Source organism: Annulohypoxylon maeteangense (genome assembly GCF_022496945.1).
Source record: "Annulohypoxylon maeteangense strain CBS 123835 unplaced genomic scaffold GGS22scaffold_8, whole genome shotgun sequence".
Classification (NCBI taxonomy): Eukaryota; Fungi; Ascomycota; class Sordariomycetes; order Xylariales; family Hypoxylaceae; genus Annulohypoxylon; species Annulohypoxylon maeteangense.
The window spans coordinates 1,447,691-1,471,855 of NW_025953255.1; the positions used below are offsets into that span (position 1 = coordinate 1,447,691).

At 49.1% G+C, this 24,165-nt stretch overlaps 8 protein-coding genes across 8 annotated transcripts; 4 read left to right on the forward strand and 4 right to left on the reverse strand.

Moving 5' to 3' along the window:
* Positions 1 to 161: 161 nt before the first annotated feature.
* On the forward strand, positions 162 to 1,338 carry GGS22DRAFT_142786 (uncharacterized protein). The gene has a single exon (XM_047958774.1). It carries the CDS (start codon positions 186 to 188, stop codon positions 1,311 to 1,313), a length of 1,128 nt encoding a protein of 375 aa, XP_047819198.1. The 5' UTR covers positions 162 to 185; the 3' UTR covers positions 1,314 to 1,338.
* A 567-nt stretch (positions 1,339 to 1,905) lies between these two features.
* On the forward strand, positions 1,906 to 2,348 carry GGS22DRAFT_200269 (uncharacterized protein; the record flags this gene model as incomplete). Its single annotated transcript, XM_047966411.1, has 2 exons — positions 1,906 to 2,073; positions 2,141 to 2,348. Exons 1-2 carry the CDS (start codon positions 2,027 to 2,029, stop codon positions 2,346 to 2,348), a joined length of 255 nt encoding a protein of 84 aa, XP_047819199.1. The 5' UTR covers positions 1,906 to 2,026.
* Positions 2,349 to 2,570: 222 nt separating this feature from the next.
* Positions 2,571 to 3,256, forward strand: GGS22DRAFT_142796 (HRDC-like protein). Its single transcript, XM_047958776.1, has 2 exons — positions 2,571 to 2,840; positions 2,902 to 3,256. The coding sequence occupies exons 1-2, from the start codon at positions 2,709 to 2,711 to the stop codon at positions 3,193 to 3,195; spliced, it is 426 nt and encodes a 141-aa protein (XP_047819200.1). The 5' UTR covers positions 2,571 to 2,708; the 3' UTR covers positions 3,196 to 3,256.
* A 123-nt stretch (positions 3,257 to 3,379) lies between these two features.
* GGS22DRAFT_142793 (P-loop containing nucleoside triphosphate hydrolase protein) lies at positions 3,380 to 4,307 on the reverse strand. The gene is made up of 3 exons (XM_047958775.1): positions 4,176 to 4,307; positions 3,890 to 4,115; positions 3,380 to 3,833 (listed from the first exon to the last, which is right to left on the reverse strand). Exons 1-3 carry the CDS (start codon positions 4,241 to 4,243, stop codon positions 3,552 to 3,554), a joined length of 576 nt encoding a protein of 191 aa, XP_047819201.1. The 5' UTR covers positions 4,244 to 4,307; the 3' UTR covers positions 3,380 to 3,551.
* Positions 4,308 to 4,656: 349 nt separating this feature from the next.
* Positions 4,657 to 6,270, forward strand: GGS22DRAFT_179885 (pseudouridine synthase; the record flags this gene model as incomplete). Its single annotated transcript, XM_047963715.1, has 1 exon — positions 4,657 to 6,270. One exon carries the CDS (start codon positions 4,657 to 4,659, stop codon positions 6,268 to 6,270), a length of 1,614 nt encoding a protein of 537 aa, XP_047819202.1.
* On the reverse strand, positions 6,258 to 7,452 carry GGS22DRAFT_163525 (GPI-GlcNAc transferase complex, PIG-H component-domain-containing protein). Its single transcript, XM_047961385.1, has one exon. It carries the CDS (start codon positions 7,217 to 7,219, stop codon positions 6,446 to 6,448), a length of 774 nt encoding a protein of 257 aa, XP_047819203.1. The 5' UTR covers positions 7,220 to 7,452; the 3' UTR covers positions 6,258 to 6,445.
* A 2,018-nt stretch (positions 7,453 to 9,470) lies between these two features.
* GGS22DRAFT_188659 (uncharacterized protein) lies at positions 9,471 to 14,952 on the reverse strand (the record flags this gene model as incomplete). Its single annotated transcript, XM_047964743.1, has 6 exons — positions 9,471 to 12,462; positions 12,523 to 13,776; positions 13,863 to 14,174; positions 14,256 to 14,382; positions 14,456 to 14,710; positions 14,775 to 14,952. 6 exons carry the CDS (start codon positions 14,950 to 14,952, stop codon positions 9,471 to 9,473), a joined length of 5,118 nt encoding a protein of 1,705 aa, XP_047819204.1.
* Positions 14,953 to 22,328: 7,376 nt separating this feature from the next.
* On the reverse strand, positions 22,329 to 23,110 carry GGS22DRAFT_142875 (uncharacterized protein). The gene has a single exon (XM_047958777.1). The coding sequence runs from the start codon at positions 22,977 to 22,979 to the stop codon at positions 22,506 to 22,508; it is 474 nt and encodes a 157-aa protein (XP_047819205.1). The 5' UTR covers positions 22,980 to 23,110; the 3' UTR covers positions 22,329 to 22,505.
* Between the last annotated feature and the right edge of the window lie 1,055 nt (positions 23,111 to 24,165).

The following is a 24,165-nucleotide window of genomic DNA, read 5'->3' on the forward strand; positions in this document are numbered from 1 at the left end:
GCGAGTATGTATCTAGGTACCTAAGGCGGGGTGTGCATTAGATAATCTTTATTTCGTGCAAGTACCTAGTACAGTACGTACATCTATGAATGTAGGTACCTAGTACCTGACTATCGATACCTATTAAACCCATCTTTGATTTCGCTGTTCTGTTTAAAGCTGGAAAGATTTAGCTTAAAATAACAATGTCTTGGGACTCGAAATCCGTCACCAGACGGCGTCAGAATAGCTCTGTGAGCTCTTCTAGAGCATTACCACATCACACCCGACAACTATCAAAGCAGCCAGTGCATCCCAGGTCTCACCATGTTACTGACCCTTTTCTCGATAGCTTCCTCTCTCCGTCATTCAACCCCGCCGAATACCTCAATGCCTCCCTCCCGCCGCTCCAGACATCAGCCCGTTCGACCGACGGTACAGTACCTTTAGCAGAGCTATCTACTCAAGCTCAGACGCAATTGTCCCAGTTAAATGCTCACACGACAAGGCTTACGAACACTTTGACACAATTGACTGATGATATCCTACGAAGCGGAAGCCGGTTGGCATATGAAGTTGAACTCCTTAGAGGCGAGACATTGAGTCTTTCGGAGACATTGTCAGAAGGTCTACATGAAGACATCGCGAAATTTATTCCGAGTGGCATACAAGAAAAGCAAGATGCCAAAGCAAGCGGGAGCAATCAAGCTAGCTCTAGACGTGCTTCCGAAGCTATAGCACCCACAAATCTAGAGTCTGTTCCACCGAATGGTAACAACCAAGATCCACCGTACATAAGTCAACTTCAAACCTTGACATTAGTACGTTCGCGACTGGACACTGTCGTTAAGACATTTGGTGAAGCTATGGAATTTGTGTTTCCACCCTCGGAGCTTTCTGTCAGCTCATCCTTCCTGTCCGTTTCCGCGCCGGAGCCTGGAAAAGAAGCGCATAGCACGGAAGAAAAAGGACAGCAAGTTCTCAAACAGCTCAAAGAAGAAATATCTACTTTGCTCACGAAGGGTACCGATCCGGTCGAAGGAATCGAAAAGGCGGCGCATCGCATAGAAGAGCTCAAGGAATTAACAAAAGTATGGAAGGGGACAGCAGAGGAGAAAGGAAGGACAAAGTTTATCGATAGCCTTGCTAAGATGGTTGAGGATAGACATAAAGAGTTGTTGCGGGAAGTAGAACAGAATGGACGTCGTGATGGAAGGGCGGAATCGGATAACGGTTCTAGAAAAGCAGCCACTGGCTCTGATTCAGGCTCCGCGGAGAGCAAACCACTTTACGGGATAATGAGCCAGTTACAGAGACTCCGAGCCGGTCTATAATGACTCAATGGAAGATCAGTCAAACTACCAGAAGTCTTACATATCGATGTGACCATTAGCTGTGTGTAGATTGTTCATGCGCTCACAGGCAGAAATGCGCCTCTTTAGAATCATCGTGTTTATGTGCTTCGCCTAATATTTCAAGCATTTTGCGTTTATCATTAGGTACCTACCTACCAACCTAGGTAATTAAGCCAATTTCGAACACGATTTGTTATCTTGATGGTTCTTTAGGCGCTGTCATGGAATATTATTATCTAAGACTACCTATAGTAGAGCACAACGGTGCTCTTGCTAGGCTTAGCCGTCTAGGTGCCATAAAATGTAGGTACCTAGCCATTTGTCAATGACTTCTTTTATTCATTTCTTGATCTCAGCGGAGCACATATGCGTTTTAAGAATTCTTCATAATTGAAAAGGATAAAATATAATATTTTACCGAATTCGTAAACGCAATGTTAGTATCGGGAATACATATCACTTTGCTTGCTGAAAACACAATTGTGTCAAATATGCGGTTTCAGTTATGATTGACTCTTACTTCAATCTAGTCATCTAGCAAAACAGCAAAACGAACAATCATTGTGCTTCTGCTAGAAATATGATGGAAAATCCAATGATATATAACCGAAGAGCGGTGAGGGGTTACAGGAAGAGGGTTCATTGAACAATATCGATGATTATGATCTTAATATTCCACACAATCTTACCTGATGTCGACGAGATCTAACCTTCCAGCTATGGTGTCTAGTAGCAGCAGGTAAGTAAGCTCTAACTTATGGATGCATATGGTTTAGCTGTGCTGAACGCTAAGAACGCTATGATAGGGCGCCTAAAACTACTACGTATCCGTCTTACAACTTGGAGCAATATCTACGGAAACCACCAACGTCTGCGGTCGAAAGAGTAGTGAGCAACCAGAAGCCTACAACGCCAACGGATAGGGAGACGAAAGTCAAAGCTGAGCTTGAATCTTGGAGTGCTGGTTTTGATAGAGCGGGAAAATCAAAGCATAAGGATGAAAAGGGTAGCTGATGAATACATATAATTGACCATAAAGACAACTTCGATTTGTTCAAGTACATGTAGTAGTTGATGTAGAGGTAAAATTTAAGTCATGATTTAGATACAAATTAAAAGCAGCCCTGGAGAGCTGACGAGATTGCCCCCACCATATTTACGGGTGCCGCTACCTCCCCAAAGCCCGGAACCTCCACTGCCCCACATGCTATCTTGACGTTAGTTGCAGGGTCCATGTGTAGCTTAACTATAAAAAATTTAGTTGGCAAGCACCTTTCAACATTCAATTCGCATTCGATAATTTCTAGTTTACTATCCAATTTCCAGACCTTCCAGACCTCTTGCATCCAAGTTGTGCAGGATCCGAATTTTACGATGAAGATATTAAATACCCAGGAAGCCGTGCTTACGAATGTCGAGGTCTACACCTTTCTGACCAACCAAGCAAAGCAATACAATGATCAAAAGCGCAAGGGTCCAGCGAATCTTGAGACAATTCGTAAGGAGGTAAGATAAAATTTCACTTATCGATAATTTATGTCAACACAATTCTAACGAACAAATATAGGTCCTTCAGTATTTCGAGTCTTCACCAGCTCCTTTGAGCCAGAAGCCTTTGCCCTATGGCACCAAGGCAATCCCCGAGGTCATAAAAAGATTAAGCCCATACGAGATCTCCAAGGGCGAATGTATCATGATCTTGAATATTCGCCCTACCAACGTCGCAGTCCTCAATGTGATCATAGAGAATATGGAAGACCGCTTCAATGCCGATCAGCAACAAGAGATTCTCGATATTGTCATTGAAATTCTCGGACAATTTCCAGAAGATGATGTTATGCAGACCACAGAGGATCAGTAACGATAAAGTCATTTCCAAAAGAATCCACCAGTGTTTACTCCAGATTCAACGACTGAATGAGTCATGATGCGAAATAACAAACATCTTGGGATCAGCCTTGGCGTCATTTCTGGGCAAATAAGTTACCTCTCGGAATGCATGCCATTAGAATCTCTGGGGTCGAGGTTTACGAATATGCGAGGATATTCATAATCAAATCGCTGAGAATAGAAGGAAATTGGGACTTCAAAGACTTTGGGCGATCCATTTAGGTGATCGAACATATCCGTCATACCACAAGTGGTGACATTCGACATGGCGCCCCTCGTTATCTTCAAGGACCAGAAATGATTGGAGTATGAGATCAATTTCGGACTTTACGATATTACACATCCGCCTTCGCTTTGCCCGCCTTCAGCAGTCACTGTCTTCGCCGCGGTATTACAGATCTCTTCGAAGGCAAGCTTAAGAAGCTCACCCGTGACGGCTGAACACTCGACATACTTATCTACCCTCATCTCTTGCGACACTTTGTATCCTTCTTGAGGGTATATGATTCCGTTTGGATCAGTCTCGGACCTTAAGTCTCTCTTGAGGCCAACGACCATGATTGGGAGACTGTCGCTTGTTTGGAAGGTGCTGTGGACTTGTTTAATCCACTATAGGGGGGATATTAGAGAATGGAGAGTTATATGAAGGGATGAATTATGCTCACGAGTCTCTGCATATTGATGAGACTCAGTCTCTGGCTGATATCATAGCAAATCAAGACTAAGTCTGGTTTAAGTAGCCGCCAATCTTCAGGACAGGATGTATCGTAAAATTCAAGACGATATGTGCGTCTGCGATTCCGTATTTCGAAAATGAAGGGCTGGTCTATGTCTCGTAAGAGTGTGATCGTAGCATGACCTTCGAGGCCATTACTACCACGACTAATTCGCCTAATCTAGTTATTAGTGAAAGTGATAATTTCCACGGACATAATGGTGAAGTTTGCATACGATAAAAATGTGGTTTTCCCTACTTTATCATCCCCGAGTAAGAGGACTTTAACTGTCACCTCATCCATCAACAAATATTATACTGTCTTTTGAATTTAACTGTCTTGTAATTGAAGCAGGTTTAGCATGTCGATATGAAGCGATGGAGATGAGATATAAGCGACTTGGGGTCCTGGATTAATTGACCTACAGCAGCTTTTTAGTGACCGGCGCTATCGATAAGCACCACTTTTTACTCATTATACTGACATTCAACTTTTACTCATCTTTTATTCGAGGCACATACACCCATCAAACTCAAGCTTTCAACACAGAAATACTGCCAAGATATAAATTCCGAAGTGGGGGTTGAATGAGACCCATCAGCAGCAGATGCAATAGCCTGCGTCTCGCGACATCGCTAGGACTCGTATTTGCCTCTTCTTCCCGTCGGGTGGCCCGACGCGGGTTTTCTACAGAACTTGCTGCGCCCGTAACCGAGATGGGCAAGAAGAGCGTGTACGAGAAATGGACGAAGGAGGGGCTTATTAAACGCATACAAGCCCTAGAGGCAGCTAGTCTTGCGGCAGGTGTGGCGCTGCCCCCGGAGGTCCCAGCCCTCCCGGAGAAGAAAAAGACGATCGATCCGTCGAAGTACTCCACGCGCCTCGTCGCCTTCAAGTTGGCGTACTTTGGCAAGCGCTATGGCGGATTTGAATTTTCGCTTCATGCTAATATCCCGTCGATTGAGGAGGAGCTGTGGAAGGCGTTTGTGAAGGCCTGTCTTATCTTTCCTGAGAATCCGGAAGTGGTTAACTGGGATAGTTGGGAGTACTCGAAGTGCGGGCGCACGGATAAAGGCGTGAGTGCATTTGGCCAGGTCATTGTTGCTCGGGTTAGGAGTAATAGGCCTTTGCCGAAGAAGGAGGGACCTGTGGAGGGGGGCGAAGGGGAGGAATCAGAGGCAGAAGAACAGCATGAATTCAACGACTTCCGGGATGAGTTACCGTATTGCAAGATGTTGAATAGGCTTCTACCACCGGATATTCAAATGCTGGCGTGGTGTCCCACGACGCCTGCGGACTTCTCTGCGAGACACGATTGTCGAGAGAGACAGTACCGATACTTCTTCACACAGCCCGCGTTCGCACCGTTGCCTCGGAGTATGGAGAACCCGGATACCGCGAAAACTACGAAGATAAAAGCTGGCTGGCTGGACATCGAGGCTATGCGGGTGGCCGCTAAGAAATTTGAAGGCGTTCACGACTTCCGCAACTTTTGCAAGATCGACTCGTGTAAACCGAACATGAACTTTGAGAGAAAGGTGTTCGAGAGTGATATAGTAGAGGTCAAAGACTCCGGAACTGCTCTTCCGTTTTTGGATGGCGACAACTTTAGACCTGATCCAAGTTCGGGATTGGAGCTGCAAGGCAAACTACCGAAAGTATACTATCTACACGTTCGGGGAACGGCGTTCCTGTGGCATCAGATACGGTGCATGGCGGGCGTAATATTCTTGGTGGGTCAGGGGTTGGAAGATCCGTCGATAGTAGACAAGCTTCTGGATATCGAGGCTGTGCCAGGAAGACCAACTTACATACTCGCGGAGGAAACACCGTTGGTGTTGTGGGATTGCATCTTTCCTAGGACCGAGAAGCCTGAGAACGCTTTAAATTGGGTGCATATAGGCGACGACAGCCCGGGAAACCAGCACGGGATGATGGGTCTTATGAACATCATGTGGGCGTACTGGCGCGAGAGAAAGATCGACGAACTTCTGGCAAGCCAGCTGTTGAACGTAGTATCCTCCCAGGCAGATATCACGCTCTGCAAAGACCCAAGAGCAAGGATGCAGCTTTCAGCCACCACAAGGACGTTTGAAGGCGGTAATACGGAACGCCTGGTAGGCAAGTATCAACCGATAATGCAAAAGGTCAGACTCATGTCACCGGCGCAACTTTTCGACAAGGAAGCCAAGAAGAAAGGTTATGCGAGCGTAGCGGAGATGGAGGAAGCAAATGTAAGGAGGTCAGTGGAGAGGAGAGCACAGGTTGCGGCGCAAATAAGTGAGCCGCCGCCGATAGAGGAAGTGGTACTAGAGGAGGCAGTTGGGTAGAGAGAAAGGCATAACGAATACATTACTGTCTCGTGAATACATAAATAAGCTACAAAACACCTTCGGGGTATCATATTTCATGAGCAAATAAACTCCACGCCAAACGCCGTTCTATCTATGCCGACTTCCAATGAATATCTCTTTGCACGGGGCTACGCACCGACGTCACATACTGCTAGAATTTGCCGTCTACCTTGCGACCCTCCTGCTCGTACAGACACCCTCGCACGCCCCTCCAGACCTTCTCCAAGATACGCGGGCGCGGAAGGAGTTTCGGGAATACGACGACGAGATGCTCTTCGCCCTCGACGATCACGACTAGTATATGCCGCACCTCGAAGCCGCGGAAGGCTTCGTTGATCAGGATATCCTGGATCTTGTCGGTTGGGATAAAACGTGTTTTCAGGGGCGAGAAGATCGTCTCGCCGCTTGAGCTGGTTTGGATTCCTAGCCCGCGAAGGACGAGCAGCCGCTCTTCGACGCCGATGCGGAGGGAGAGCAGATACAGTGTTGCGAAGGAGCAGAGGACTGTGATCCATGGGGGTAGGGAGGCGGCGGGGGCGCTGCAGAGCTGGCCGATGCGGGAATGGAGGATGGTTTGGAGGGTTTGTTGGATGGTGGCTAGGAATGGGGAGGCATCGTTGTTGTTATCGATAGTCGCTATTGTGGCAGTGGTGCCAGATGGTGTAGATACGTCGAGTGGTGAACTTGATAGAGGGGTTGACGACGAGATCTGCTCGAGGGTTGTTGTCGGAGTCGAGTACGGACTTTGGGTCCAGACTGAGTATAGTAGTAGTAATACGCCGAGACTGAGTACGAGGCGCAGAAAGTGGATGGCCGCGAGGGTAATGCGCAGCGGTAGTGTGGGTGGAGGTAGCGTCGATACAACGAATTCGGCCGTAGTAGGGGAGGGTCGTCGTATGCGTAAGTATGGCGTCGTCGTTAACATTGTTGCTGGTTAGGAATAGCTATCGTTGGTTAAAAGTAGCACAAGAACGATATGGAGATATCGTCGGATACCAATTGGAATCAGAGATGGGAATATCGTAATGATATGTGTGCCTTAACGACATTGGCTCATTGTAACAATTGGAACTATCACGTATGTTATAAAGTTCGGTGATTGTCTATGGAATCTGTTGGATTGAAGCATTCAATTATTGATCAAAGATGTATCTTCTTCTGATTCTATTATTACAAACAGAAACTCTTAGGAAAAGTTCTTCTTGTCTCAGTGAGGTCACGTGAGTAACCAGATTTTGACAATATCTCCAAAGCACAGACAGGATAGCTATTCAGCACAGACCACCTGAAATACCTAATTCCACGTGACAGATACAAGGAGAGAAAAGTGTATCTGACAGAATCTTTGAAGCCATGGAGCTTCATACGATATTGCGATCGGTGGTTGTAAGTGCCGAACCTAAATTACCCGAAGTTTTACCGCGAGTACCCTTATAATGTAAAGTTTGAACATTTTTCTTTGACTGTGATGGTCATTTGGCGAAGGCGCTTGAAATTCTTCTTCCACTAATCCCAATTCCATCAGAACCCTCGAGCCACGCCCACTGCAAACGCCGCGGTGACCACCTATCCACTTGGGTAACCAGTGTTGATTAGGTGATCCTAGGAAATGGAGAGTAACCTTCAGGGAGGTTTCACTCTGCAGAGTATCTCCCCCGTCGCGTGGTGTGGTGGATAACGTTGGCTTGGGGATTTGGGCTAGCGGAAAGAGATGGAGATGTCAACTCCGATTATTTTTTGTTTTTTCTTTCAAATGTTCACGAAATTTTTTTTCTATGCTCTGATATCGTAACAATCCCTTTTTGAGGCTGCAAAAGATGTTTTCTAGTCGCATTCGAACCCATCACCTTGAAAATACTGTTTTGAAGAATTGACGATAGCAACACCACCGCTCATCCAATCTTACGTCTCCTACTTTTCAACTTCGCATTCACAGCCATCATATTCAACATCAAAGTAATATAGAAACCGAACAATCACCATAAACTCCTAATTGACTATGCGCAAAGACTAAGGTATACTATAATAACAGACTCGTCAAAAAAGGGAAACCAAGCTACCAAAAACTCGGGCCTGGCTTAATCGCTATACCAAGCCAAAGCAGCAGGTAAAGTTTAAAGAAGCGAAGAACAAAGATGCCGTGAGGCAGCACCATTCTTGTCGTTACCACTTTTCTCTTCTGGGAACTTCATCTCGTTACCCATTTTCCCAACCTCCCCCTTTCTCTCTCTCCCCTTTCCTCGTCGTCCAAAGGTCATCATCGTCAGAATTTCGCGCGCACGCACATATAATATAACTGCTGCCGTCACGTTTCTGTATACAAAAAATTCAAACCCCTCTTCATCCTACCCCTCTCTCCCGTCTCACCACGGAAGGAAAGGGGAAGGGGGGGCTTTCCAAAAAATCCAAACAAGCTAAAGGGTATTGGTGGTTCTTTCACGGTTTCCGTTTTTCTGTTTCCCGTCTTTCCCCCGAATGTAGATAAGGTCATAAGTCGTTAAGGTCAAAAAATAGATAAATAGAAAAATTCAAAGAGGTGGAGGTTCCTCGACGGCGCTCGCGCGCGGTCGGAGGATGGTGTAACATCGGGGGTGAGACGAGTCTTTTTTCCCGGTTTAGAAGAAGTGTACAAAGTGTCGTTTCAGAAGAAGAAGAGAAGAAGAATCGTTTCTTGCTTGGTATGGGGAAATAGGGAAGGGTATTGTGTGGGTATTCAGGGTATTGAGGGTATTACGTCTGTCGTCAATTCTTCCTTGCCCGTTCATTATGTAGGTCTGTTAGGGTTACAACCTCCCATCCATCCATCCAATCCCATACAAAGCTTGTTTCGAATACTAGTCGTCGCATGCGCAAAAATAAATGTAAAAATGGCGGGCGTTGGGAATAAAAAAGGACTCCGAGAAAGAGGAAGAAGTGGTATCAATGAGGAGAATATGAAGACGAATGAGTAATGATGATGAGAAGGGAAGAAGATGATGTAAAAACGCCGGCGCCATGCAAAAAAGCGATGCTGGGATGCTGAAGAATACCATGATATGCGGTCGTGGATAAATCGAAAATGTGGCAAGCTGTTGAACAACGAGGCTTGTTGGCTGGAGAGAAGATCGGTTATGCAAATTCGTAGTAGGTTGATTGGAGAGGAAATAGATAATATAGGTGGGTGTGAAAACGACGGCTTAGATCATCTCACTAGCATGCAACCCGCTGCCGTACTCGCGCTCCTGGTAAGCGGCGCGGACCTCGCGCGGGTGGCGCTCGACGGATTGCTGGCTGATGGGCGACGTGAACCCGGTGTTGTGCATGCTTACCGGCGGCGGCACGCTCTCGTACGGGATGTTCGTCGTGTCGGGCGACTTCGTCCTGTTCCCGAGGATCGAGTTTGTTCGGCCACGGCTCGCGGACCGCATCTTCTCGGTCACGCGGCCGATTCGTCCCGCGAGACTGTTGTCGGTGAAGCTTGCGCCGCGGCTGTGGCCCCGGACGGGCGATATCACGGGAGGGCTAGAGGCTGGCATGGGTGGCTGCTCGGGGATTATGATCGGTGCTGGGACCGCGCTCTGCTCCTCTTCGTCCATCACGATCTCGATGGTTCCGGAGCCTGACGGCTGGGTGTACACGTTGGACCTTGCACCAGGGAGAGGCGCGGGAGGAGGTGGAGGAGGAATAGCCAGATGTTGAAGCTCCTTTAGGACTGGTGGTGGGGGTGGAGGTGGAGGCGGGATCTGGTCGTCACGCGAGGTCCTCCTCGAGTGTCTGCCAGCTCCCAGAGTCTCCTGGATACCAGGCAATCCTGCGCTGGAATCGCCGCTCATCTTCCTCGCTGTGATGGACCCGCGTCGGGGAGGCTGGTTGCTGGCCTGCATCCCCTGGTGGGCCGAGTGGGAGAGGTGTGGCGGGTGCTCCTCGGGGATAGGGGCGGACATGCATCGCGGGATGTTGGGTCGCGCGGGGGGAGAGTAGACGGTCGAAGGGAGAAGAGTCAGGGGTGGCGAGGACTCCTTCTCGGGGGACTTTCCTGGCGATTTCTTGGGAGACTTGGTCGGCGAGCTGTTACCTGTGAGGGGCCGGTCAGGAGACGGCTGGCCCGAAGACCCGGACGAGGACTTGTAAGCGGCTGGGATCGCTGGTACATCGAGCTTGTTAGACTGGAACTGGAGACGCATGGCCTTGGGCGTTGCTGGGAGACCGATCATGGGAACGGTTCCGCTGCGCGTGTGGGAGCTCCTGTGGGGGTCCGCGGTATGACTTCTGGCTGGCATATCTCTAGGAGGCACGAAAGTCGTCTGAGGTAGTTCGAATGCGCTCGGGGGGCGAGACACGATCGGGGATAACTCATCCGGGTGAGGAATTGGCGGTGCCGAGGGACGACGCGCGAGGGACTTGCGACGTTCTTCTAGTTCGCGGGCCGCTGCCTCTTTCTTTAGTTGTCTCTCGGCCGAGATCAACTTGAGGTCTCCGGCTCGGGGAGCGCTTGTCTGCTGCTGCTGCGGCTGTTGGATCTGGATTTGTAGCTGCACCTTCTGCTTAGGCACCGGTGGGGCCAGGGGTAGAGGCTCCTCTTGCTCTGCCGGTGTCTTGTTTCTTCTACGGCTCTGCGAACGGTCCCGTGCTCGGGAGACAGCTGGAGAAGAAGGATCCTTCTGGCTGCCGCTGCGGTTATGCCTGTTCCTGAACTGCTCCTGTGCTGCGAGGGCAGCTTGGTAGTCTTCCTCGTCATCCGACGTGTAGAACTTCATAGGAGCCGACATCGGTAATGGCGATGATGGAGACCTCATCAAGGAGCCATCGCCGCGGCTCTTGCTTCTACCACGAGGTTCTAGTGTTAGCGCTGGAGGCCTCCGCTCTAGGCTCCTCTGGCGACCGGTGCGGCTCGAGGCACGGCTGGAAATGCGGGTGTTCTTTGGCGAGGTTCGTCTAACTTGGCTAGCCTTGCGAACAGTAGTCGGCTCGCCAGATTCGAACTCTTCATTAGATCCGGATTCGTTCCGCCCTGGGGTGCTCAGGTTGATGAGATCTTCGGGAGACATGGGCACGGGAGAAGTGGGCGAACGTTTAGCTGGCTTGGGCGTCCAGTTCCGGGAGATACCCCTACCTCTGTCCTCCGAGCTCTCGCGCGCACCATCGAGAGGGGTACGATTATTCTCACGACCTCTTCCATTCTTGTCCTCGCGAGTACGGCTGTTTTCGCGGCTTTGTTGCTTCTTGGAGTAGTGGGATGCAGTGTCCAAGCTGTGAATGTACTCGTTTAAGCCACGGCCTCCGTTGCCAGTCCGGTCGGTTCGGTAACTTCGTCCTGCGCTGGAGTTCGATGTGACGGACCCTGCGATCGAACCCGGTCCACGACGACGGCTTGGCCAATGAAATCGAGCAGATGATGCCACTGACTGTTCTGGGGAGGTTACGTCACTGTTCATGGCGGCCTCAATAGAGTGGAGCCTCAATTCCATACCCTCAGGCTTACGCTCTCGAGCCCCGTTGCGGCTCGAACGACCCTGTTGCATCAATGCAGCAAGGGACTGCGGGGATGGCGACGGTGGTGGTGCCTCCTTGCGTCGGTGGTTGTCCTTCATCATCATTGGGCTTGCGGTGGAAGCTCTTGGTACGGAAAGCCCAGTATCGTATCGTTCATCAGTGGAAGTCTTATGCGCGTGGTGAGCACGTTGGGCCTGGACCATTTCAGGAACCTGGTCATTGGGAGGAGTTGGTAGATCACCATTGTTCAGGTTGCGGGGAAGGGCATCATGTGGGATCTCCCCTATTGAGGGAAGACGCTGTCGTCCAAATCCACCAGGGGTAATAGGCTTCGCGGTAGCAGGCGTGTTGAAGGCGCTTCGTTGCGAGGGACGTAGGAATGCGGTGCTAGGGTCATGTACACCAGGGGAAACAGCAGACTCGGCTATCGGCGTGACACCCGCCGCAATGGGGGTCTGACCTCCATCACCACCAGTTGCAAAGAACTTCGATTTCTTTCCCGGGTCGCCAAAAGAGGTGATAAGTTTTAATGCCGACGTCTTCGCGATGCTACGCTGCGGTCCACGGTTCAAGCCAGGAGGAGATAGGGGCGGGCTTAGAATTTCTGGGATGCTTGGGTTCATGGATTGGAAAGTTAGCTGCGCCGCAGACGGCGACGTCCATGGCTCACTTGACTCCATTCCTGTGCAAGCGAAGCTGCTCAAATTGTCAGTACGGTGATGAATTGATAATCTCGGGATTCTAGATCAGACTTACCATCGAATTGCCAGCTGCTGTTGGCCGTGCTGGATAGCGAATTCTCCCCATTTCTTGATAATCTGAGATTGTCGTTCCCACACGCCAGGGAAGAAGAGGCAGAGCAAGATAAGAGCTTCCATGTACTTCCTGTGCGATACGTAGATCTCGATAGCATCGTTCTGGTCTCCCATTCCAATCATGATCGTTGCTGCCGCGTGTACATCACCGTTCTCCAAGAGACGTTGCACGTATGCACGTCCGAGCTTATGCTGAGAAGCTTGACCACCAATTCCACTTAGAGCTAGCAACATCCAGTCCGAAGATGTCATGTTCTCGGATGTAGCCGTCATCACATCCGCGTCGATATCGCCAAGCCATTTCGCAAGAAGAATACGTCCTGGCGAACCTAGTGGATGTCGGGACATCTCATCGCGAATCAGATCTTCGATCTCCCCGTTCCACCCAAATATGATGTTAAGCATCTGTTGACGGAGGTCATCGTTAGTTAGACGGGATTGGTCAACCAATGGCATGTGCTTGTAAGGGATGTCATGAAGACGGCTCCTGGTGAACTTGAAGAGGTCGTTGACCTTGGATTCCTCGGGGCTGGGTAGAACCTCGTTCCTTAGTCGTGAAGGCCGGCGATGAGATCGTGAAGACGAAGTTACCGAAGCGGAGCTGATGCTGCTGATCGAATAGGCGTCCTTGTCACCATATGGAGGCATCGCCGAAGACCTAAGGGATGACCCGGCAGAGATGTACGTGTTCTCGGTCATTCCACGTGACATGACCGAAGCTGGGTATCGACCCCGTGCACCGGAGCCGTGAGACGACCTGGAAATAGTTGAGTGGCTCCTCGAAGAAACCGGGCTCTGCGCCATGTACCTGTCCTGTTCGATCGTGTCAGTGGTCGAGTCTGCACCGCGGGTGAGCCTCGCAAACGGCGACATGTGATCATCGTCACTTTCGGAAATCTCAGGGTTGATAGGGATCGACGAGTCTGATTCAGAAGTACCGATGATCACGACACCCTGCTCGGGTTGCTCCTCGATCGAGACTGGAGGAGACGGTGGCAAAAGGTTGGCCGGATGCTGGACATTAGCGACCATCATCGATGGCGTATTTAGATCGAACTGCTGGACAGTGTTATTGGCCCCTAGTGTGAACAATGACGCACCCGGGCCGTAGACGGCGAGGCCGCGGACATGCTCTAGAGTCGGGATGCTGTCCTTGGTGACATGTTTTGTTCGAACATCCCACGAGAGGGTCTCCCTATAACCAATGATATCATCAGCATTGCATATAGACTTGGCGCGCGCGTAGTTGTGATCATGCATAGAGAGTGGAGTGGGCCTTACCCTTCAGAATGCTGGATAATGCGACCATTCTTAGACCAACCCATCCAGTTGGGTCCGTTCTGGTAATTCTCCGTGCGTTTTAAGATCCTGACCACCTTTGCAGGATCTTCGCTGTTGAACGACTTCGCCACGCTCCAGACCCTGAGGTCGCCATCGTTGGTCTGCACAGCCAACATGTCCGACTTCTGCCGAGAGGACGAGGCATGCCATGCCAGGTTCACGATTGGCGACGGTGCCCTCGACGTGCTCAAATTGTGCAGGATCGTAAATCGTGGCTGGAGTGTAGCAATAAGGAGCGATCCATTTTGATATCTTAAGGAGGCGTTAGTTAAAAGGCGTTTTAATAGTTACACGGGGCTAAACTCAGGAGAGGCGAGACTATCGAAAACTTACCCAATAGCAAAGGTCCTACAATCAGCCGCAGGAGCAAGACCCGTTATCGGTATTTGGTCAATGGTTCGTGCGGAAATATGTTCAGACGTAGTCGGTTCAAAGAGAATGACATTTCCTTGCGTGTTGCCTATACCCATCATATTAGCATGTGGTTGACGATAGCTTCATCAACAGCGAAACACGGAGAGAGAGAGACATACCGAATGCGACGTTTCCGTTCCGCATCCAAGCTGCGCACGTAAGAGTTTCATAGGAAGCGAATCGAGCAACTTCGTCACCTGTCATCAAGTCCCAAACGATTGCGGTCATGTCCGCATCGTAACTCACTACCAATCGACCCGCTCCAATCTCGCTTTGCGTATCCACGGCTAGTAGATGAATTTCTGCGGAATGGCGTGAGAATCGCCTCTCGATCGTTAAGCTATCGTGGTGCGCAACGACTACCGAGTTACCCTCTGTTCGCAAGAAGTCAATTCGTACTCTTAATTCGTTAATTCTTAAACAACATCTCCTACTCACGTCCATATAACAGCATTGAAGCCGTTGCCGCTGTTGGCTCGAAGTATCTGACCAAGGTAGTCGACGATGTGAAGTCTCTCGGCTCGGCGGGAACCTTTCCCTTTCTTGAAGAGCGCCCGGCCGAGCTCGTGGAGGCATTGCGATGCCGCGGCATCGTCTGGTAGCTCGAGGACGACATCGTAGTACTATTCACCTAGAAAGAGTATTAATATCATGGTAGCATCGCTTAAGGCGGGAAGCGAATTGGGGACGGGCCCTCTTGTAGATCATGTCGGTGCGCAAGAACGAGAAGAGCCAACTGGACGGAAACCGGAAACCGGAACTGGAAGTGAACACACTCAAGTGCCCAGATGAACAACTGACCTCGACTTGCGTGTATATCCGCGAGATAATACTCCCAGTTTCCAAGCAAGCGGGGGCGCTACACAATTCGGCCCCCGAACATCACACGCAACACCTAAAACCTGCCCGTTCCCGGATGAGTGGCCTCTTTCTCTCCTCGTTTTTCCTCGTGCCAAAGCTATGAAATCGGGTTTTCGATCTTTCTACGAGAACTAGATGCGCAATTAGCTCGAGGGATGGCGTCGGGTTCCACGATAGCACGTTGCTATGGTTGCGCCGGCTCGGAAGGGTACTGATGCTCCTGACTTTCTTTGTAGACCCTCGAGGTTGGGAAGAGCGGGTTGTAGAGGTTAGAATTGTTTTTGAGGGAGCAGGTTCTGCGAGGTGGAGAGGGTGAGTGAGTGAGAGTGAGAGAATCGGGTATGTAGCACAGAGGCGTGTTAATCCGATTATTTCCTCGTGGGAGGGTGCTACGGTAGCGGCAGTGTCACTATATTTGAATCAGAATGGGTTGGAGATATGCCTGTCTGATGCATAAAGGTCCTGGGGCCGTGTATAGTGTATACATGAAAAGGACGACTGCGTCGATGAATAAGAGGCGAGGGAGTGAAAAAAAAGAAAGGCGCTCGTCGGTCGAAGCTTGGGGGGTGTGCGAGAGCAAATAAAACGTGTATCGCCTGTCAAGAAGTCCAGCGCCTAAAGAGGAGTTGTTCTGAGCTCTCAATGGCCCAGATCGCATATACTACGTAGTAAAGAACCGAGCGGCCATATCTAGAGCGGATACGGGTCCGGTTAAGCCCAGGTCTACATACATTGGCAGCATCTCGCAGGGGTCTGATCAGCCATCGCCTGCCGAGTGGACAGGGTACAGTTCAGGGTAGCAAGGTAAAGGTGATCGAATCGTCCTCAATACAGTAGTGCGATGGATCATGCAAGACAGGGGGAGAGAACCGGAAGGGAATAGTTAGGAATAGTTGAGAGTAGGTACATCATGAGCGATGTACATGACATCGATATAATTGGTAATAGTATATAATTTGGTATAATTAGCCTCACCTTTAATTCTTGCACTTTTGCTTTGTGCATTGAGGCTCGTCTAGCTTCGCCACTTGCGCAGTATAGCTAGAAATAGATATATAGGCAGGTATGTATATGTATAACGTCGACATGAACACCAAAAGTGTCAGTCGCATGAGCTCTGCGGCATTTTGGCCACATGGGTATTACGTCTTCTCTACCAAGCATCAAAAGCGTACTTGCAGACTCGTTGGTAACAAGGTAAGAAACCCATGGTTATGGTTATTCCAGGAATTCCCATTCTTGGATTTTGGGGACCCAGCTTTCTCCAAAGGAAGCTCGGGGGCGGTTTGAGGTTTAAGGCGCAGCTAGCACCTAATGAGGCGGGATAACTGGTAGAGGACAACCACGCTGACCACTGCGTGTGGACATGATTGCGTAGCATGATTCTGTTTAAGAATGGCCACTAGCCCTTCGTTGGACAGCGTTGCTTGGGAGCATGAATTGGTTCATCTCCAGCTCTCTAGTACTCTCCGTAGTAATAGATAGGAGGTTCCTGACGATTGCTGGAGATTCATTTGGCTATTTTTTAGAGTGCTGAGGAGAATGGTAGCTGTGACATGTGGTTGGGTAAAAAGGTAATCCGTAAGTGGATTAGCATGGAGTCGATGGACAAGTGAGAATGGATGTTGACGAACGTCGTTCCTCGCAGTAGCGCCGACTGTGGTGAAAGGGCGGTTACAAGCTAGGATTGGCCCGTTGCCGGCAAGGGGGGATCAAGCCAGGACGGATGATTGGCTATAATGCATTTACTAAGGCTCGGCGCGGCGGCAAAAGAGAGTGACGAGGAAGTTCGTTGGTAGATAGATGCAAGGGTCGCTGACAGCGATTTAACATGAACAGCCTTCTTCTTTTTTAGTTGACCAGTTATCCCAGTTTATCCCCTGAAGAGACAAGAAAAAAAAAGAAAAAGAAAAAGACAACGACGAAGACAACCATAACCATAATCACAACCACAACATCAACCTCATGCTCATCAACATCAACTAATAAGACCATGTACTGTACAAACACCTTAAAAATACCAAGATTTGCATACATACATGGATATCATTCCACATAATATATATTATGAATATATATTTTACGGACTTTTTCTTGTTATAATTCGTTCTCTCTTCCCCGTCTTTCTCTCCACTTTCCGTTCTCCATCGGACATTAATCCTTCCCTCTAAGCCTTCAAGGGTTACTCATAGGGCGCTTTAAGGCGCTCTAAGGCTTGAACTGACCATAAAAGCCATCGTCTACCCCACCATGATGATCATCCCACGCACGGCGCACATGGACGCCGTGGCTCTCACTTCCTCACCGATGGGTGCCAGCATCCTATCTGCTTATCCACGTTACCTCACCCGTAACACGCGCTCTTCTTTCTTTTTTTCCTGTGCGCTTAACCTTGAACTAATTAACTACTTACATACCTGTAGAGCTAAGGGAGCACGGCGTATGATGCGGTGCCGGCGATACTAGTTACTAACTGACGATATGTAGGTAATGTACGAAATATATGTCGTTAAAATAGAAATAGGTACGTGTTGGTTAGAAGATGGGGAAATGGGGAAAGTTGAGGCTGGTGGCATCTAGAACCAAAGCTACAGAGCTCGATTAGGAAAGAATAGTCAGATCTAAGTATGCATATTACCTCGTTGCGACTGAACATACCCTACACGCATACCAAACATACTTGAATAGGTAGGTTCAAGCATGATCTTAGACATGCCTTAAGCAATGCGGATGGCATACATACTCACATGTGCTTGGTGCTTGGTGGAGTATGATATAAAATACATTGGAAACAGTCAGATTCTGGCCTATTGCGTTGTCTTGTCACCAGTACATGTTCCGATGAGGGACGACATCAAACCTCTTATCACCTCAAACAGCCCAACCATTTCTCAGAACTTACATAGAAGTTTGGGCAGATCTTCATCGGCTTAGTGGCTCCAGTGCTTTAGGTCTTCAACCGACACTCACCGACGAAGCCGGGGGGCGTTTGTGCTACCACTCCCAAACTCGCACGAATCCTCGATACTCTATGTGAAATGCCTCACAATTAGTGAGATCGTATTCCAGAGCACCCTGTGCAACCCAAGGCCTAGGATCGGTTCGGGGGTTGCAGCTGTCGCGCATTAGGAACTTTTTTCTATTTCATGACGGCCCCGCAGGCCGCAACGACAGCGACCTACATACAAGCATATACAAGCAAAATGAAGGTTAGTCTACTTGGTAATTGCTAGTATCAAATAGCAGCCTCATTTCGAAAGCTTGCCGATTACGCATTCTACTCCTCACCTAACAGTCCCTTGCATATTGTCATACCCCAAGATACGATGTCAGCCAGGGGCAACCCCGATACTTATCGAATGTTCTCCCTATTCTGCCCCCATTCCCTCATCCCCCCTGTTCCATCGAAGTTAAGATACCATCGACCCTCCACATCAACCTGTCAATAACGTAACCAAGAGCTTCAGAAGCGAAATGACAGATACCACGCTACATCATTGTAACTCGCAAGGCTGCAAAGTGCAAAATGCAAAATGCAAACTCTTCTCAGGCTGAGAACTCCTAACGTGATTTGTACATACATATAAGTGAACCTTCTCCCGTCTAACCCGTCTAGCCCGTCTAGCATGTCACCTAAGAGGCTAAGACTGGCAACGACTAGCAACCAACTACAACTACAACCCCATAATGTTTTACAGTAAATACGATTGACCTACAGCCGTTGGTTACTAGTTCCCAGGATTCCAGTTATGATCAACGCCATGGTATGTGAAATATCAAGCACGGTATATCTCATTGGACGGTCTAGGATGACAGTCACAAAAAAATAAGCCATCTCTCTTAGCAGCCAAGCAGGCGACGGGCATGACGGGATGGAAAAGAGACGGGAATCTTGCTTCGGCTACGTTCCGCTCCATCGACTAATAGAAATAGTCCAGACGGGCTGAACGGGTTCCCCACCTAGTCGACTAGATAGTAAATTAGATACTGGGTAGATATGTCGCGATCAGGAGCATACCCAAGCAAATAGATACCTAGTACCCAGCACCTAGCTATCTCAAACCTCGCTGACGATTTCATCCCCCTTCCCCTCGCCTGCAGCGCACGGACGGTCGAAATTAATAAGTTGAAGAGCATTGACCGCCAACTCCGGTTCTTGCAAAGTCAGCCTACATATTCCATATCTATCCCCTGAAAATTCGATAAGATGTGCAATAAATTACAACCTTGCTTGAATATTTCATGCGGGGGAGCTCCGAGAACTCGTCGCCAATATCGAATTCGCACATCTTATCTCATCACACACTCGAGTCGAGATGGACTCCGCGTTTACTCCGACTGTACTCTGTATCGTCCTTAAGGATTCCCCTATATATGGAAGCTGAGTCGGATGACCTTGGGCTGATCTGATGAAGGGCAAGCTTCATCGCGTAATAGGCTGTGATTCCGATAAAGCTCCTAATTAGCGTGGGATAATGGGCGCCACGCCGTTGATAATCTGACAATCCAATCCTAGTAAGATGACACTAAGACGATGCTAAGCCGAAGTACTGTACAAGATAATATAATAATACCTTGAATACCGTACCCAGCACTTAGCTGTAGCTGTTGTGTGGGGTACATGTTCCATACTTACTTGCCTACCTAGTCGGTATTCAATACTTGACAGTTGAAGGTTGACTCAAAGATGTTCCGGAATTGTCACGATCGGTTGTCGAGCTTCGCCTTGGCTCGTCATCGTCATCGTGTCTTCCTTCCAGTTCTACCCAACTCATATCCACAAATAGGTACTACTTAATATGTCTTGAAGGATTAAGTGAGTGTCAACGTCAACTCCTATGAGTCAAACGTCTTCGCTGGCGGTCAAGAGCCAACCAAGCCGAATCGGCGAAGGACAAATGGCAGTCGGTCAAGGCAATATATCTCCTTGATTGGCGACAACGACTACACCACGCGATCGTTCCCCCACATCGACTTCGCTCTGATTGATGATATTCTCCCGACTCTAAGAAGCTCTAAGAAGCTCAACAATGCCAATTGAATTCCAGCAGGCGGGTTATGCGCTTTCCGATAGCCACCTACCTGGTTCTGGTCCTTTGGCGAATCCACTTTAGGGCAACTATCGATCAGGCATTGATGGCATTCATTCACCGACAGACACATGCAAATGTAATGTATGTACCTAATGTATGTATGTAAATGCAAATGCAAACCGTTACTAGTGCTAGACAGCTACCTACCTACTTAGACACTAGATAAGTTGTGTCTCAACGTCTAAACCCCACTCTCGAAGCAATCACAAGCTAGAGCGACGTGATATTGCAATGCCCACGGCAAGTTTAGCAAGTTAGGGTAAGGGCTTTTTTCTACATATCATCGTGTATTATCTCATCCCTGTCAACAACTTGTCACTTGAAGGATAGGCGAGCAGTTCCGTAGTGCTATGGATGCGTACCCCATGCCTGTCAACGGCAGTCCCGTCTGCAGAGATCAACAATCACAACCGATCATCACAACCCTAAAAACACACTTTAAATCGTCGTAAAGTGATTGGAAATACAAACATCGCTTCCTACGCTATTCCCAATGAGTAGATCCGGACAGCTGGAGTATGTCTCCTTACATCCGGTGGCTTTCATAGTTTACAAGCCACATATCGTAAACCGTGCCGTCGCCACACTCGGGTTAGGTACCTACCAGGTACATACAACAACTAGTAACTACGTTAGAGGGTTAGGCTTTCAAAGACATTTCACACGAACAATTCGGAGGCACGGATAGTTAAGTTTAGGTATTATTGGTGATATTGATTTAGATTTAATTCATCCTCTGATTTAAACTACACTACATGATTCCTCATTACGAGGTCCTGTGCACCTCGCCATCTCCTTCGTCCTCCCAACCGCACCCATCCATATCATCGCGCGTAGCCCACCCACCATCATCCCCCCAAAAAGAAAGAAATACATGCCGTCAGCCAATAAGCAGACGACCCGGGAATTCTCGTGCGACAGAAATAGGTTTCCATCGCAGTCCAATCGAGTCAGCAACACCCGAAAGCCCGGGTCATCCGCATACGCATAAGTCGACTCGCTCCAAATTTCCCTCTTCCCTCGCCTTGCCCGCTCCTAACTGGTCCATCCGTCTCCTCTTTCCCAAAACAGCCCAGCCCAGACCAGATCTAACGTTCTCCTCTTCTTCCCTTTCCTAGTACATGGTAGGTAACAACACAAAAAAAAATACACACACCGGAATCCGTATTCCTTCCTTTCCTCTCACCGCCGGAACATGCCAAATGCGAAAACACACACACAATTAGAAAAATAGAATAGAACGGAACCCACAAGCCACAACAACCCTGCTTCGGAAAAGCCTCTGGGTGTGCGGATCTCGTTTTCTCCTCCTTTTCCCGTTTCCCGTCCCCTCAATCAAACAGAGGCAGACACTTCGTAAGTAACCCCCGTTCTCCCGACCGGCAATGGGTACAAGCGCAGATCTCTTCTTCCCCCCGCGGAAGATATCGCAGCTAGTGGCTGAGACAGCGGAGCGGAGAAATATCGCGCGAACGAACGAACGAACGAACGCTTCCGCGAATAGTGGAAATGGCCCAGTGGATTAGGTAGATATGCGTGTATGTATGCATGTACCTAGATATGTATCCTGACGTAGCGAAAGGGGGGGAGGACGGAAGAAGGGGGAAAGATGGGGGGAGGGTGCCGGCCAGGCGCTAGATTAAACTGCATGTGTGATGATGGAATTATTTTCTTGCGGGCCGTGGCGCGGACGATGGGTTGTGCAATGCAGTGCAGTGCGATGACTCCTGCTGCTGCCTTGCTGTGTAATGCTATGCTATGCTTCCATCGCCATCCGAACTCCGTGTGCGTGGCGCGGGGATGGACATCCCGCGACGCATTGTCCGGCCGTCCGATGGGTAATGGTTGCTGCTTCTGCTGATGATGCTGATAACAATGATAATAGTAATAATAATGCTGATGATGGTAATGATGATGCTGATGCTAAATAATGCTAATGCTGATGAGGGTGACTCATCGGGGGTATAAATTGGGGGGTATCATAATTGGGGGGGCGTTATTCGTCGTAATCATATCCAGTCGTAACATTTCGCTTGCTTAAAAAAATACAAATTTCTACATGTGAAGAGCGGTCAGCGCAATGTTCCCAGGTTTATCATGCGGGATGAGGCATCGATGCCGTAGCGTCGTCCCAATGCAGGAGGTAGGTAAAAAGTCAAATGTTGAAACTCACCATTAAAAAGTCGTATCGTCGTGCTTAATTGTGGAGACTCCTTCATTCACCGGCCTCGGCGATAGCGTCGAGATGCGCCTGCTTCGTCTTCGGGCTGCTCTTCTTTGAGCCTGATGAGCTGCGTCGTTGCTTCTTCGAGGCTTGTTGCTTCCGTCGCTCCTTCTCGTTGAGTAGGAACTTGATGGCTTCCCGTTGCATCGCCATCTGTTCGCGCTGCATCCTTAACATGTCGGCTTCGGTTGTGGCCACGGGTGAAGTAGGAGTCGTGCTGCCGGCGCTGGATACGCTGTGCGCATCGTCGGAGTCGTCGCAAGGGAATAGGTCGTCGTCAGAAAGGTATGATGTAGCTCTTTGCTCGTGCTCGTCCGTTAGGGATGAGCGTTGCGGCCACGAGGGGAAAGCGCAGCGCGAGCTGTAGGACCCGTTGTAGTTGTGGGAGAGATAGCTGCTGGTGGGGATCTCCATCGGCTGAGAAGCCGAGCTCATGGAGCTGTAAGAGCCGTATGGGCTATACATTTCGAATGTGGTTTCTTCGTAGCAACGATTTGCTTCGGTATGTGTGTAAGTGTTGTTGCTGAGCGTGTTTGCGTCTCAGGGGTCTGTTGTGAATCGCGTATATGTCAGTGCGTAATAGCTGGAATCGACGATATCGCGTAGCAGTAGCAGCAGTAGTAGTAGTATGGCAGTATAGCAGTATGGTTGAAGAAAGCTAATGATGATCTGGTAATGATCTAGCTTGGATGACGATGGTTGATGATTATGTATTACTGCTCTATGGCTATTGTAGATTATCTGGGGTATTAAGCAAGGGAAAACGGAGGCATGGGACGGGAGCGCATGGGATGGCCATGAGAACAAATATATAGTAGGGAGGGTGTGCGTGTCCGTGTGGGAGGTACTCGTGAATCATCGCCGCCGCACGGAGGCAACAACCGGGGCAATGCTCTTCTACTTCGATACTTTGCTACTTTGGCTACTTTACTAGGTACTTCACAACTTTGCTACGTACTTTTCTGTGTGTTACATGCCCTATTTTCCAGTTTCCCCGTTTCTAGTACGCTCGCTACATCCCCCACGTTGCAAATAATCCTAGCAGACCGCCTGTCAGGATGCGGGCGAAAAAAAAGGGGGTGTGGGTATTTGGGTCCGGGACGTAGGGAAAAGGTGTCCTGGCTCTGGAAATGTCTACCATGTCTTCCCTAGACCTCTCTAGTCCTCCCATGTCTACCACACCAAGTCAGCCCAGACCGCCTTAACGGAGTCAGCTTTGAAACCTTCCCCCCCAAAATCCCATTTCCTAATCCCATTTTCCAGCAGCCCGTTCATTCCCCGAGCCTAGTCCCTGCCAATCAAATCGAGCCGAAAATAAGTAAACCATGTTAGCGGATAGACACCGCCAAAACAGACCAAGAAAAGAAAAAAGAAGGCCCTACTCTTTCCTATTCTTCCCAAGAACTAACGGACGTAACTGGACCTGACTGGACCCAACTCGACGAAGCACGGAATATCTGTAATATGTACCTAATAATATGTGTGTGTGCGCACGTATGTATAACATTTGCTGGCAGCACATCGTTGGGCTTCCCCTACCCTCTCGTTTTCTTCCATTCTTCCACCGGCAAGCTTCGTTTGCAGATCCCCACCGCGCCGAAATAGGCATCGCCAGGAGACCAAGATCGTCCCTAGGGCAACATTTTTTGCC